The sequence below is a fragment of the Papio anubis genome, chromosome 1 (assembly GCF_008728515.1).
Source record: "Papio anubis isolate 15944 chromosome 1, Panubis1.0, whole genome shotgun sequence".
Classification (NCBI taxonomy): domain Eukaryota; kingdom Metazoa; phylum Chordata; class Mammalia; order Primates; family Cercopithecidae; genus Papio; species Papio anubis.
Window position 1 is genome coordinate 124766477 of NC_044976.1, and position 13661 is coordinate 124780137.

General features: G+C 48.1%; 1 protein-coding gene across 1 annotated transcript; it reads right to left on the reverse strand.

Moving 5' to 3' along the window:
- Positions 1-5338: 5338 nt before the first annotated feature.
- Positions 5339-13584, reverse strand: C1H1orf189 (chromosome 1 C1orf189 homolog). The gene is made up of 4 exons (XM_003892713.3): positions 13270-13584; positions 12579-12619; positions 6587-6716; positions 5339-5663 (listed from the first exon to the last, which is right to left on the reverse strand). Exons 1-4 carry the CDS (start codon positions 13300-13302, stop codon positions 5562-5564), a joined length of 306 nt encoding a protein of 101 aa, XP_003892762.1. The 5' UTR covers positions 13303-13584; the 3' UTR covers positions 5339-5561.
- Between the last annotated feature and the right edge of the window lie 77 nt (positions 13585-13661).

Sequence of the window (13661 nt, forward strand, 5' to 3'; positions counted from 1 at the left end):
TGCCCTGAGGCTTTCCGGGGTGGGGGCAGAGGACTTGTACATCCTGCTTTACCTTTCCAACAGAACTCCTAACCTTCCCAGATCACCCCCACAAGACTACTGAGGTCCGTTCAGGAGGCACCATCCTGGCACTGTCCTGCTCTTAAGTGCTGCAGATGCTTGGCTCCCCCTTTCTGCCAGCTTAACGCTTCTCACCTTCTCCCCATGTCCTCCAGGCATCCTCGTTAAAGTCACCCTTGGATGTCCAGAACAGAAGAATAACTTATCTCCCTGGCAGGCTCCATCGTGGGCTCCAGAAGAGAAGACTTAGAGTTCCCCACCTTGCCCGGCAGAAATGAAACTAAGGCTTTAGGTTGAGGGTGAGAGAGGAAACTTCTGCCAGGAAGCAGCCTGCAGTCCACAGGAGTCCTCTTCTCTTCTAGGGCTTTTTACCAGAACTCCAGTCTGGCTTCTCCAAGGGTTTTCCCTCACAGGAATCCAGCCGGATTCCCATATGGGGGATTTCTGTTTCGGAGAGAATCAGATCTGTTGAGTGTCATGTGGCAGGCAGATGCTTCTCTCCACTGTGGCAGAAAAGAGCCCAAGTTATAGCTGCATTGGGGGCTGGGGGGCTTGAGTGGAAGTGTGGGGGTGGGAGAAGGACGCTCTGCTTCAGCCCCCAGGCCTGTTCCATGTGTCCTTGTTCCCATTCCAGACACCCACCCCAACCCCCAGCATATACCAACTCCACAGTGTCCTTGATCGAGATCAATAGCTTGTCCCAAGCCCCAGTCAATTCCTGTTGTGTGGCTCTTGCCTTCCAGGGGAAGACTAACAAATGGGCATATACAGGCCCCAAGGTAGGCACCTGTGATGTTGTCTTATGTCTTTGTTCCTTTTTGGCTCCTAAAGGGGATATGTATGTAATTTGTACTTTCTTGCTCTCCCTTCTTACCCTTAACCCCTCAAGTTCTAGTTCCTTTCTCTGAGAAAGTTACCCATACTCAAGAACCAGAAGCTGGAGGAAGAGAGGCTGGGAAAGAGACTAGCAGGAATGAAAGGACTTTAATGTTTGGGGCACTAGAGGAACAGAGAGGCAGACTGGGAATGTGGAGGCAGGGGAGGAGCAGCTGTCTTGGAAGGAGACTTTGTATGGCATACCTAGGCAGAAACATCAGATGGCCTTTGATGAAAGCTGTTTAGCTCTCCTGGAAATATCTACTATGCAGCCATTTCAAACGGGAATGAGCCCCTCTGAGCCAGAGGAGCTGGGTATAGCATCCGCCACAGAGGGAAGAGGGGCTGAATGGGTGTGATGGGGTGATGTTATGAGAGCAGACAGAATACACAGAGAGGATCAGAAGAGATGGGCTCTGTAGGGGGCCAACCTGCCAATACTGGAGCCAGCCTGGCACTGACAAGCCCTGGGGGAAGAGGCCAAGGTCAGGGATCAAGGCAGAGGGGATGGGGCATTCTGTGGGTTCAAAGGAACAGAGGAAAGAAGAATAGAAAAATAGAAGGAGTTGGTGAGGGAGTCTGGTTGCAGGTAGGGGGAGCCCAGGTAATGGAAAGGAATTAAGGAAAAAAACTATCATAGGAGCAAGAAAACATCATTATGGGTTACCATTTATCGGACATTTTGTGCTACTTGCTGCTAAGTGCTTTATTTAATCCCCACAGCAACCCAATGAATTAGGCATTATCTCCCTTTTTACATACAGCATAAGGAACTATAACTCTGAAAATTAAAATAATTTGCACAAGGCCACGCAGTCAGTGACAGAGCCAGCACTGAAACCCAGATCTATCCAGTGTTAAAGCCTGTTCTCCTAATGCCAAGCTATACTGCCTATGCAAAAGAAGCAAAGAGTGGCCTGGGAGACACATATGGGGGAGGATTTAAAAAGTTAAGGGGCAGGCCGGGTGCAGTGGCTCATGCCTGTAATCCCAGAACTTTGGGAGGCCGAGGCAGGCGGATCACAAGGTCAGGAGTTTGAGACCAGCCTGGCCAACATAGTGAAACCCTGTCTCTACTAAAAATACAGAAAAAATTAGCCAGGCATGGTAGCGGGCGCCTGTAGTCCCAGCTACTTGTGAGGCTGAGGCAGGAGAATCGCTTGTACCCGGGAGGCAGAGGTTGCAGTGAGCCGAGATCGTGCCACTGCACTCCAGCCTGGGTGACAAGAGAGACTCCATCTAAAAAAAAAAAGAAAAAAGAAGTGAAGGAGCAGCTGGCTATTTGGCTCATGCCTATAATCCTAGCACTTTGGGAGGCCTAGGCAGAGGACTGCTTAAGCCCAAGGGTTCGAGACCAGCCTGAGCAACGTAGTGAGACCCCATCTCTACAAAAAAAAAAAAAAAAAAAAAGCCAGATGTGGTGGCATGTGCCTGTGTTTCCAGCTACTCAGGAGGCTGAGGAGGGAGTATTGCTTGAGCCCAGGAGGTCGAAGCCACAGTGAGCCATGATTGCACCACTGCACTCCAGCCTGGGCAATGGAACGAGACTGTCTCAAAAAAAAGTCCCGGTGCCGTGGTTCACACCTGTAATCCCAGCACTCTGGAAGGTTGAGGTAAGCGGATCACAACATCAGGAATTCAAGACCAGCCTAGGCCGGGTGCGGTGGCTCAAGCCTGTAATCCCAGCACTTTGGGAGGCTGAGACGGGCGGATCACGAGGTCAGGAGATCGAGACCATCCTGGCTAACATGGTGAAACCCCGTCTCTACTAAAAAATACAAAAAACTAGCCAGACGAGGTGGCGAGCGCCTGTAGTCCCAGCTACTCGGGAGGCTGAGGCAGGAGAATGGCGTGAACCCGGGAGGCGGAGCTTGCAGTGAGCTGAGATCTGGCCACTGCACTCCAGCCTGGGCAACAGAGCGAGACTCCGTCTCAAAAAACAAAAAAGAAAAGAAAAAAAAGACCAGCCTGGCCAATATGGTGAAACCCTCTCTACTAAAAATACAAAAATTAGCCAAGCATGGTGGTGGGTGCCTATAGTCCCAGCTACCCAGGAGGCTGAGACAGGAGAACCGCTTGAACCCGGGAGGGGGAGGTTGCAGTGAGCCAAGATTGCACCACTGCACTCCAGCCTGGGTGACAGAGTGAGACTCCATTTCAAAAAATAACAAAAAAAAGTGAAGGTGAGATTGAGATGAAGCTTCAGAAAATAGAGGGTAGGGGAGGACACAGGCAAACAGAAGGAATGGGCGACTCAGTCTCAGGTTTCTGGGTCAAATCCAGGTCACATGTTTTGTCTCCTATAAAACTTACACCATACTTGTTATTTGTTCAGTGCCTGCCTCTCCAACTAGGCTGTGAATTCCACGTCATCTGGTGTGTAAGTACTCACGAGTAGTTGAAGATAGGGTTTGGGAAGCAGAGGTGATGGGAGCTGGGGGTTGAATGGATATGTAGCAAAGACAGAGGCATGGACATGGGTGGAGAATGATATTTGATTGGATAAGAAGACTGGTCTAGAGGTCAGCAAGCAACCTCTGGAGGACCTGGGTCACAGAGAAATCTCCTGAGGGAGAACATGGAGGATACCTATTGTGTGCCAAGCACTGGGCTTGCTCTGTATTGCTATATACATTATCTTATTTAATTCTTCAAATGATCCTATGAGATGGGTATTATTGTCCTAATTTTCAAAAGAGGAATTTTTTTATTTGAGATGGAGTCTTGCTCTGTCACCCAGGCTGGAGTACAATGGCACGATCTCGGCTCACTGCAACCACTGCCTTCTGGGTTCAAGCAATTCCCCTGCCTCAGCCTCCCAAGTAGCTGGGATTACAGGGGGCCGCCACCACACCTGGCTAATTTTTGTATTTTTAGTAGAGTCAGATTTCACCACATTGGGCGAGCTGGTCTAGAACTCCTGACCTCAGGTGATCCTCGTGCTTCGGCCTCCCAAAGTGCTGGGATTACAGGCGTGAGCCACCACACCCGGCCCAGAAGAGGAAATTGAGGCCAGTTAAACTAAATCACTTCCACATGATGGCACAAGAATTAAAGAGGTGAAGCCAGAATTTGAACCCACACCTGACTTCAAAGCCTGTGCTCTTATTTTTATACTCTACTGCCTCTGGATCAGTGGGATGTGTAGGGGCAGAGGAAGCAGCTCTGACACATAGAAGAAAAATGGGGGATTTAGTAGGAGACTGAAGGATGGAGACAGACTTGGGTTGGAGGGAAGGGTATGAGTTTTGCAGTGGAGACATAGGCACATAGAGTTAAGGTCAGGACAGGACAAGTGACCAGTGAGGATACCAACGGCAAGGTGAGCGCACAAGGCAAAGTAATGTATAATGGCACTTACATCAGGGAGCGATGGTGTGTTCAGGGAGTGTATTCAGGGACTCATGGTGTATTCCTACAGCTGTCACTGGCTGTGAAATGGGGGTCTCTGGCTTGGGATGTCATTCACATGTAAAGTGGACCCTTTTTATTTTTGAGACGGAGTCTTGCTGTCACCCAGGCTAGAGTGCAATGACACAATCTCAGCTCACTGCAACCTCCGCCTCCTGGGTTCAATCGATTCTCCTACCTCAGCCTCCCGAGTAGCTGGGATTAGAAGTGCCTGCCACCACACCGGGCTAATTTTTTGTATTTGTAGTAGAGATGGGGTTTCACCATGTTGGCCATGGTTGGCCAGGCTGGTTTTGAACTCCTGACCTCAGGTGATCCGCCCATCTCAGCCTCCCAAAGTACTGGGATTACAGGTGTGAGCCACCCCGTACGACCTGTAAAGTGGACCCTTGTAAGTAAAGTTGTCTATGGCCTTCATATGATGCACATGGTCAATCAGTACTTTTCAGTATTTTTCAGAATTTTGAGTGCCTTTGACTGCTCTTTCCAGCCCCCTAGAAATCCCACCATTCCTTATTTCCTTACAACTGCAACATTACCTGCCTGATTCCTGGAGACATTTAAGTCTGGAATCCTCTCACTTGGCATAGGTGGGAATTCAGGCCCAGCGGAAAGAGACTTGTCCAAAGTTTCACAATAACTAGCTAACTCAAAACCCAAAATGCAGGCCTCCTCACTCAAGCACCACAGTGTCTATAGATTAATAGCCACATTCAGAGCAATTTGTCCAAATATAAATAAAAGATAAGTGAAAGTGATATCTGAGAGGTGGCGAGCAAAATCCAGGAAGTTAAGATTACGGTAGCTGAAAAATAAGCACTTTTGAAACAAATCAAGATTTAGACCTGAAAGAATGAACCCAGTGGTCTAAGTCTGAGCCTTTAAGAACTAACTTTATTTGTTATACCAAATCAGGATTCTCAACTCACAATGTCCACCCCTCCCCACCCCTGCCCCCTTACATCAATACAGTAAATCCCACTCTGACCACAAGGCGTCACTCTTGTTTTTACTGTTGTTCCATAGATTGTTTCCCAAATAGCAACAAGGGATTAACAAGAGAGTGGAGAAGTGAGAGTGGGAGCCTTGTCTTAAGTTCTGGGCAGACAGCAAGATCCAGGTACGTTTTGGGGAGGAGGTTCCAGGTGATAGAGGCTCTAGAAGGCTAGGTTTGCAGGCATGTTGAGAATGGAAGAACAGTGTTTTGGATGCCATCAGAATCTCTCTATATAAAAAGCTTTGCCCATCTGATTTAGTTCCTGCTGGTACTGCTGATGCTCCTTTTCAAACAGCTGGTGCAGGGCAGCTTGACGGACCTGATCGAGAGGGCAGAATAGTGTTGTTTGCCTCTGTTTACCACCCTTTCTTATTCTTTCTCCCTAGTTGCTTTCCCATTACTTGTGTTCTCTTGGAGCTGGACTTAGCTGTGACATAAAGCTGGGTGGTAACAGAGAGGCTGAACCAGTGGAGAGGAAGCCTATCCAATTTTTTTCTCCACAGGCGAAGCCCTATATTCAGCAAATATTTGCTGAGAACAGACCATGAAACAGGAACTCTACTAAGTAACTGGGATACACAGATGGTTACATGACAGCAAGCGGGGACCCTGGGAGAGGGAGAGGTACTGAGAGGCAAGTGCTATGCACTAAGAGGCAGTTTTCTTTCTTTTTTTTTTTTTTTTTGAGACCGAGTCTTACTCTGTCACCCAGGCTGGAGTGCAGTGGCACAATCTCAGCTCACTGCAACCTCTGCCTCGGTTCAAGTGATCCTTGTACCTCAGCCTCCCAAGTAGCCGTGATTATAGGCATGTGCCACCATGCCCAGCCAATTTTTGTGTTTTTAGCAGAGACATGGTTTTGGCATGTTGGCCAAGCTGGTCTCCAACTCCTGGGCTCAAGCAATCTGCCTGTCTTGGCCCCCCAAAGTTCTGGGATTACACGTGTGAGCCATCACGCCCAATATAAGAGGCAGTTTTGAGTCTCACCAAGATGAAAGGAGCAGGAACTACAGTATACTTTGGGACTTTAAGATGTGCCTTCCACCTGTAAGGTGGATGCAAAGAATCACTTAATGAAAAAGAGTTTTGGCAATGGAGTTGTGTTGCTCTGGTGTAATGCTGAAAACCTAGAGGCAAACAAGATAAAAGTGCAATGACACACACTAAGAGCTTGGAAAACTCAGTGGGCAAAGGCACAGAGCAGCAGTGAATGAGACTTCAGGCTGCCTTGCTAGAACTCACCATTAGTAGTTGCTTTTTGGCCAGTGCCAATTCCTGTACCATGGTGTCCTGCATCCTTAGGGTGGCATACGGGTTTCTTCTCTGGCCCAATGTCATTTGCCACAGACAGTGAGTATGTGAATTTCGCCACCTGCTCCAGGTACAGAGGTGGGGGTTGAATGGGTGGGTTAGAGTTAGGAGTAGAGACAAAAATCCCATAGAGTGAGGCTGTTTCTTTTTTCTTTTTCTTTTTTTTTTTTTTTTTGAGACAGAGTTTCACTCTTGCTGCCCAGGCTGGTGGTGTATAGTGGCGCAATCTTGGCCCACTGCAACTTCCACCTCCCAGGTTCAAGCGATTCTTCTGCCTCAGCTTCTCAAGTAGCTGGGATTACAGGTGCCTGGCATCATGCCCAGCTAATTTTTTGCATCTTTAGTAGAGACAGGGTTTCACCATGTTGGTCAGGCTGGTCTCGAACTCCTGACCTCAGGTGACCCACCTGCCTCGGCTTCCCAGAGTGCTGGGATTACAGGTGTGAGCCATGATGCCTGGCCCAAGACTGTTTCTTCACCTGGAACCTCTGCCCCACTGTTAGAAGACTGTAAAATCCTTGAAAGGGTAATTTAGAACCTAGTATGTATTAAGTACATAATATCATTTAATCATTACAATAACTATGTGGCATAGGCTTTATTTATTTATTTATTTATTTATGAGACGGAGTCTCACTCTGTTGCCCAGGCTGGAGTGCAGTGGCGCGATCTCCACTCACTGCAACCTCCGCCTCCCAGGTTCAAGTGATTCTTCTGCCTCAGCCTCGCGAGTAGCTGGGATTAGGCATTAATTTTTACATAATACAGATAAGGAAACTAAAAGTTGTGAGATGCCCAAGGTCACTTAATGGCAGACCTGGGTCTCAAATCCAGCTTCTTTTTTTGAGACAGAGTCTCACTCTGTCACCCAGGCTGGAGTGCAGTGAGGCAATCTTGGCTCACTGCAATCTCTGCCTCCAGGGTTCAAGTGATCCTCCTGCCTCAGCCTCCTGAGTCGCTGGGACTACAGGCATGTGCCACCACACCTGGCTAATTTTTGTATTTTTAGTAGAGACGAGGTTTCACCATGTTGGCCAGCCTGGTGTCGAACTCTTGACCACTGGTGATCCGCCTGACTCAGCATCTCAAAGTGCTGGGATTACAGGTGTGAGCTACCGCGCCTGGCCCAAAATCCAGTTTCTCTAAAGCTAATATCCCTTCCATCATACTAGTGATTCTCAGCCCTGGCTAGACTGGAATCTTCACTGAAGTTTTAATTTTTTTTTTTTTTTAGAAATAGTCTTAGGCTGGGCGCGGTGGCTCACGCTTGTAATCCCAGCACTTTGGGAGGCCGAGGCAGGTGGATCACCTGAGGTCGGGAGTTCAAGACCAGCCTGACCAACATGGTGAAACCCCGTCTCTACTAAAAATACAAAATTAGCCGGGGTGGTGGCACATGCCTGTAATCCCAGCTACTCGAGAGGCTGAGGCAGGAGAATTGCTTGAACCCGGGAGGCGGAAGTTGCAGTGAGCCGAGATCGCGCCATTGCACTCCAGCTTGGGCAAAAAGAGTGAAACTCTGTCTCAAAAAAAAAAAAAAAAAAGAAATAGTCTTGCTCAGTCACCCAGGCCAGAGTGCAATGGCATGATCTTGGCTCACTGCAACCTCTGCTCCCAGGTTCAAGCAATTCTCATGCCTCATCCTCCTGAGTGGCTGGAATTACAGGTGCCCGCCACCACGCCCAGGTAATTTTTTTTTTTTTTTTTTGAGACAGAGTCTCACTCTGTCAGCCAGGCTGGAGTGCAGTGGCGCAATCTTGGTTCATTACAGCCTCCGTCTCCTGAGCTCAAGCAATTCTCCTGCCTCAGACTCCCGAGTAGCTGGGATTATGGGGTCATGCCACCACACCTGGCTAATTTTTGTATTTTTAGTAGAGACAGTTTCACCATGTTGGCCAGGCTGATCTTGAACTCCTGACCTCATGTAATCCACCTGTCTCAAACTCCCAAAGTGCTGGGATTACAGGCTTGAGCCACCACGTCCACCTGCTAATTTTTAAATTTTTAGTAGAGATGGGGTTTTGCCTTGCTGGCCAGGCTGGTCTTGAACTCCTGAACCTCAAGTGATCAGCCTGCCTCAGCCTCCCAAAGTGCTGGGATTACAGGAGTAAGCCACCATGCCAGGCCAGTTTTAAGCTTTTTAATATATAGAAGGAATATAAATATACATCATGCATGTATATATGTGTATATATCTACTGTTGGCATTTTTAAAAAATCAAAAGTACATTTTCCACATGTTGAAAAACTTGAATCCACACAGAAACATACTAAGTGAAAAGTAAAAACTCACTGGGTGCAGTGGCTCACGCCTGTAATCCCAGCACTTTGGGAGGCTAAGGCAGGTAGATCACTTGAGGCCAGGAGTTCAAGACCAGTCTGGCCAACATGGTGAAACCCCATCTCTACTAAAAATACAAAAATTAGCCGAGCCTGCCACGCACCTGTAATCCCAGCTACCCAAGAGGCTGAGGCACAAGAATCGCTTGAACACAGGAGGTGGAAGTTGCAGTGAGCCAAGGTCGCACCACAGCACTCTAACGTGGATAGTGGAGTAAGCCTGTCTTAAAACAGAGAGACTCTGCCTCAAAAAAAAAAAAAAAAAAAAAAGTGTTATCTCTGACTGGGCAAATATATATACATATATATATATATACTTTGTTGAGAATGACTTAGTTTTTACTTTTTTTTTTGAGTCAGAGTCTTGCTCTGTCACCCAGGCTGGAGTGCAGTGGCGTGATCTCCAGTCACTGCAACCTCTGCCTCCCAGGTTCAAGCAATTCTTCTGCCTCAGCCTACTGGGTAGCTGGGATTATAGGCATGTGCCACCACGCCCAGCTGACTTTTGTATATATATATTTTTTGAGACAGGGTCTCATTCTGTTGCCTAGGCTGGAGTGCAGTCTGTGATTATGGCTTACTACAACGTCAACCTCTTGGGCTCAAGCAATGCTTCTACCTCAGCCGTCTAAATAGCTGGGACAACAGGTGTGTGCCTGGCTAATTTTTATTTTTTGTAGAGACGGAGTCTCACTATGTTACCTAGGCTGGTCTCAAACTCCTGGGCTCAAGTGATTCTCTCCCTTGGCCTCCCAAAGTGCTGGGATTACAAGTGTGAGCCACCACACCCAGCTACTTGTGCACGTTTTCAGAAAATGTTTCTATCATAAACTGGGAAGTACATCTTCTTTTTTAAAAAACATGAAATCAGCCAGGCACGGTGGCTCACGCCTGTAAGCCCAGCACTTTGGGAGGCGGAGGTGGGCGGATCACGAGGTCAGGAGATCGAGACCACGGTGAAACCCCGTCTCTACTAAAAATACAAAAAAATTAGCCAGGCGTGGTGGCGGGTGCCTGTAGTCCCAGCTACTCAGGAGGCTGAGGCAGGAGAATGGCGGGAACCCGGGAGGCAGAGCTTGCAGTGAGCCGAGATGGCACCACCGCACTCCAGCCTGGGCGACAGAGTGAGACTCTGTCTCAAAAAAAAAACAACATGTAATCAGGCCAGGTGTGGTGGCTCACCCCTATAATCCCAGCACTTTGGGAGGCCGAGGTGGGCAGATTACTTGAGGTCAGGGGTTCGAGACCAGCCTGGCCAACATGGCAAAACCCCAACGTGGTGAAACCCTGACTCTACTGAAAATACAAAAATTAGCCAGGTGTGGTGGCAGGCGCCTGTAATCCCAACTACTCGGGAGGCTGAGGCAGGAGAATTGCTTGGACCCGGGAGGTGGAGGCTGCAGCAAGCTGAGATCGTGCCACAGCACTCCAACCTGGGCAACAAGAGCGAAACTCTATCTCAATAAATAAATATATATATATATAAAAGCAATACTGTCATGAACATTCTTGTGTATGTACCTTCTAGTGCTTTTCCAAGTATGTATATTTAAGATAAATTCCTATTTTTGCCAGTTCAATGGGTATGTAAATTTAAATTTTGATAGATTTTATCAAACTGCCTTTGTAAACATGGCTGTATCAACCTAGACTCCTATTGAAATCATGTGGTGTTCTTTTTTTTTTTTTGAGACGGAGTCTCACTCTGTCGCCCAGGCTGGAGTGCAGTGGCCGGATCTCAGCTCACTGCAAGCTCCGCCTCCCGGGTTTACGCCATTCTCCTGCCTCAGCCTCCCAAGTAGCTGGGACTACAGGCGCCCACCACTGCGCCTGGCTAATTTTTTGTATTTTTTAGTAGAGAGGGGGTTTCACCGTGTTAGCCAAGATGGTCTCACTCTCCTGACCTCGTGATCCGCCCGTCTCGGCCTCCCAAAGTGCTGGGATTACAGGCTTGAGCTACCGTGCCCGGCCATGTGTTCTTGTTTCTTCACATCCTTGCTAGCTCTGGATATAACCTGTGAAACCTTAAAAAAAGGCATCTCCTATCCCATTTCAGACCACTTTAATCAGAATCTCCTAGGATTAAGAACTAGGCATCGGTGTTTATTTATTTATTTAAATTAAATTTTTTGGTAGAGATGGGGGTCTTGCTATGTTGCCCAGGCTGGTCTCAAACTCCTGAGCTCAAGCAATCCACCTGCCTTGGCCTCCCAAAGTGCTGGGATTACAGGCATGAGCTAATGTGCCCAGCCCATTTTTTGTTTTGAGACAGGGTCTTCCTCTCTCACCCAGGCTGGAATGCAGTGGTGGCATCACTTGACCTGGGCTCAAGTGATCCTCCTGCTTCGGTCTGCTGAGTAGCTGAGACTATAGGCATGCACCACCACACCTGGCTGATTTTAACTTTTTTGGCAGAGACAGGCTTTTCCTATGTTGCCCAGGCTGGTCTCGAGCTCCTGGGCTCAAGCAATCCCCCTGCCTCAGCCTCACAAAGTGCTGGGATTATAGGTTATAGGTGTGAGCCACCATGCCAGGCTTGCATCAGTTTTTATTTTTATTTTTTATTTTTGTAGAGACGGAGTCTTGCTCTGTCGCCCAGGCTGCAATGCTGGAGTGCAATGGTGCGATCTTGGCTCACTGAGTTCAAGCAATTCTCCTGCCTCAGCCTCCCAAGTAGCTGGGAGTACAGGCACACACCGCCATGCCCGGCTAATTTCTTTTGTATTTTAGCAGAGACAGGGTTTCCCCATGTTGCCCAGGCTGGTCATGAACTCCTGATCTCAGGCAATCCTCTTGCCTCGGCCTCCCAAAGTGCTAGGATTACAGGCGTGAGCCACCGCGCCCGGCGGCATCAGTGTTTTTTCAAAAGCTCATCAGGGTGAAAAGGCTATGTAGCCCAGTCTTGTGAATCTTCTCATTCACTGATTCAACAAATACTGCACTACCAACCACATAATTAGCACAAAGCCAGGCAACAAATACTTGAATTCTTTTTTTTTTTTTTTTTTTTTTTTTTTGAGACGGAGTCTCGCTCTGTCGCCCAGGCTGGAGTGCAGTGGCCGGATCTCAGCTCACTGCAAGCTCCACCTCCCGGGTTCACGCCATTCTCCGGCCTCAGCCTCCCGAGTAGCTGGGACTACAGACGCCCGCCACCTCGCCCGGCTAGTTTTTTGTATTTCTTAATAGAGACGGGGTTTCACCATGTTAGCCAGGATGGTCTCGATCTCCTGACCTCGTGATCCGCCCGTCTCGGCCTCCCAAAGTGCTGGGATTACAGGCTTGAGCCACCGCGCCCGGCCTGAATTCTTAATAAAAAAAGAAAATAAAAACATGCTTCAATTTTCCTCCAGAGAATGAGAGGCAGGGGACAATAAAAACCAATCTATATCACCTAACCTACTGGGCACTAACAGGCTGATCTCATTTGCTTTGAGGACAAGGCTGCTTCTCACCCCTTCTGCATCTCTTTTCCTTCTTAATGAGCTCCTAAAGAGATGCAGCAGAATTGGGAGATGGCTCAGGGAAGACAGCAGAGTGGAAAGGTCAAGCTGAAAGGTAAAGGGAGGGGATAGAAGCAGATTACCTGTCAACCATCTTCTTAAGTCCCATGGCCCTTTGAAAACTCTGCAAGAAAACGTAGTTCTGTTGATCTGCCTCAGTCTCCAGAACCTCACCCCTAGAACCCTGTTCTAATGAGAGACATAGACTTTTTTTTTTTTTTTGAGACAGAGTTTTGCTCTTGTTGCCCAGGCCAGAGTGCAGTGGCGTGATCTCGGCTCACCACAATCTCCGCCTCCCGGGTTCAAGTGATTCTCCTGCCTCAGCCTCTGAGTAGCTGAGATTACAGGCATGCACTGCCACGCCTGGCTAACTTTGTATTTTTAGTAGAGACAGGGTTTCTCCATGTTGGTCGGACTGGTCTCGAACTCCTGACCTCAGGTGATTTGCCTGCCTCAGCCTCCCAAAGTGCTGGGATTACAGACATGAGTCACAGCACCCAGCCACATAGACATTTTTGAGAAAGCAATTTCCTAGGGGGAAATAGGGAGAGGAAAGCTCTACTTTCAGAATGGATCAAAGAAAACATGCAGGGGTTGGATGGAACACATATTTGAATACCTACTATGTTCTAGACATAGCCTCCCCTCCTGTTACTAACTACATTGTACCCTTGTTACATCAAAAGCCTTTCCCAGTAAAAGATGCACTTATAGTAAATTGATCTGGAAACCTCATCAAACTTCAGCCCAGCCCCTCCTTCCAACTCTGCGTACCTCTTCTACTTTTGTCATCTTTTCCACAGACATGTCTATAGATTTGCTTGATACAGCCTGAGGAGACTGACAGGCTCCTCTTTCTGTTTAGTTCAGTAACCAAGGTTTCAGTAGTCATAGTAACATTTACGCCTGCAACAATAACCCTGGGCCTAGGAGTTGATTGGCCACCTGGCCTGTTGCCCCAGAAACTTTGAAAGAATCCTTGTTCTGCATCCTTCTGTTGATGACACAGGCAATTCTATGAGCAAGGGTCACAGTCCTGATTTTAGGATTTCTTGTGCTAGGGTCCCAAGGAGTATCTGTATGGTCCTAGGTCCAGGGTATGCACACAGTCCCACCAATTCTCTGGTGGCAAATCCTCACGCCTTATACCCTGTTAGAAATGTGCA

What these genes read in the sequence shown, in the direction of transcription:
- C1H1orf189 (XM_003892713.3), bottom strand. Translation starts at nt 13,302, where the DNA reads ATGTCTGTGGAAAAGATGACAAAAGTAGAAGAG. An exon ending in AGATGACAAAAGTAGAAGAG is followed by an intron (nt 12,620 to 13,269) that starts GTACGCAGAGTT and finishes GTTTTCTTGCAG; the next exon opens with AGTTTTCAAAGGGCCATGGG. An exon ending in CCAAAAAGCAACTACTAATG is followed by an intron (nt 5,664 to 6,586) that starts GTGAGTTCTAGC and finishes CCTCTCGATCAG; the next exon opens with GTCCGTCAAGCTGCCCTGCA.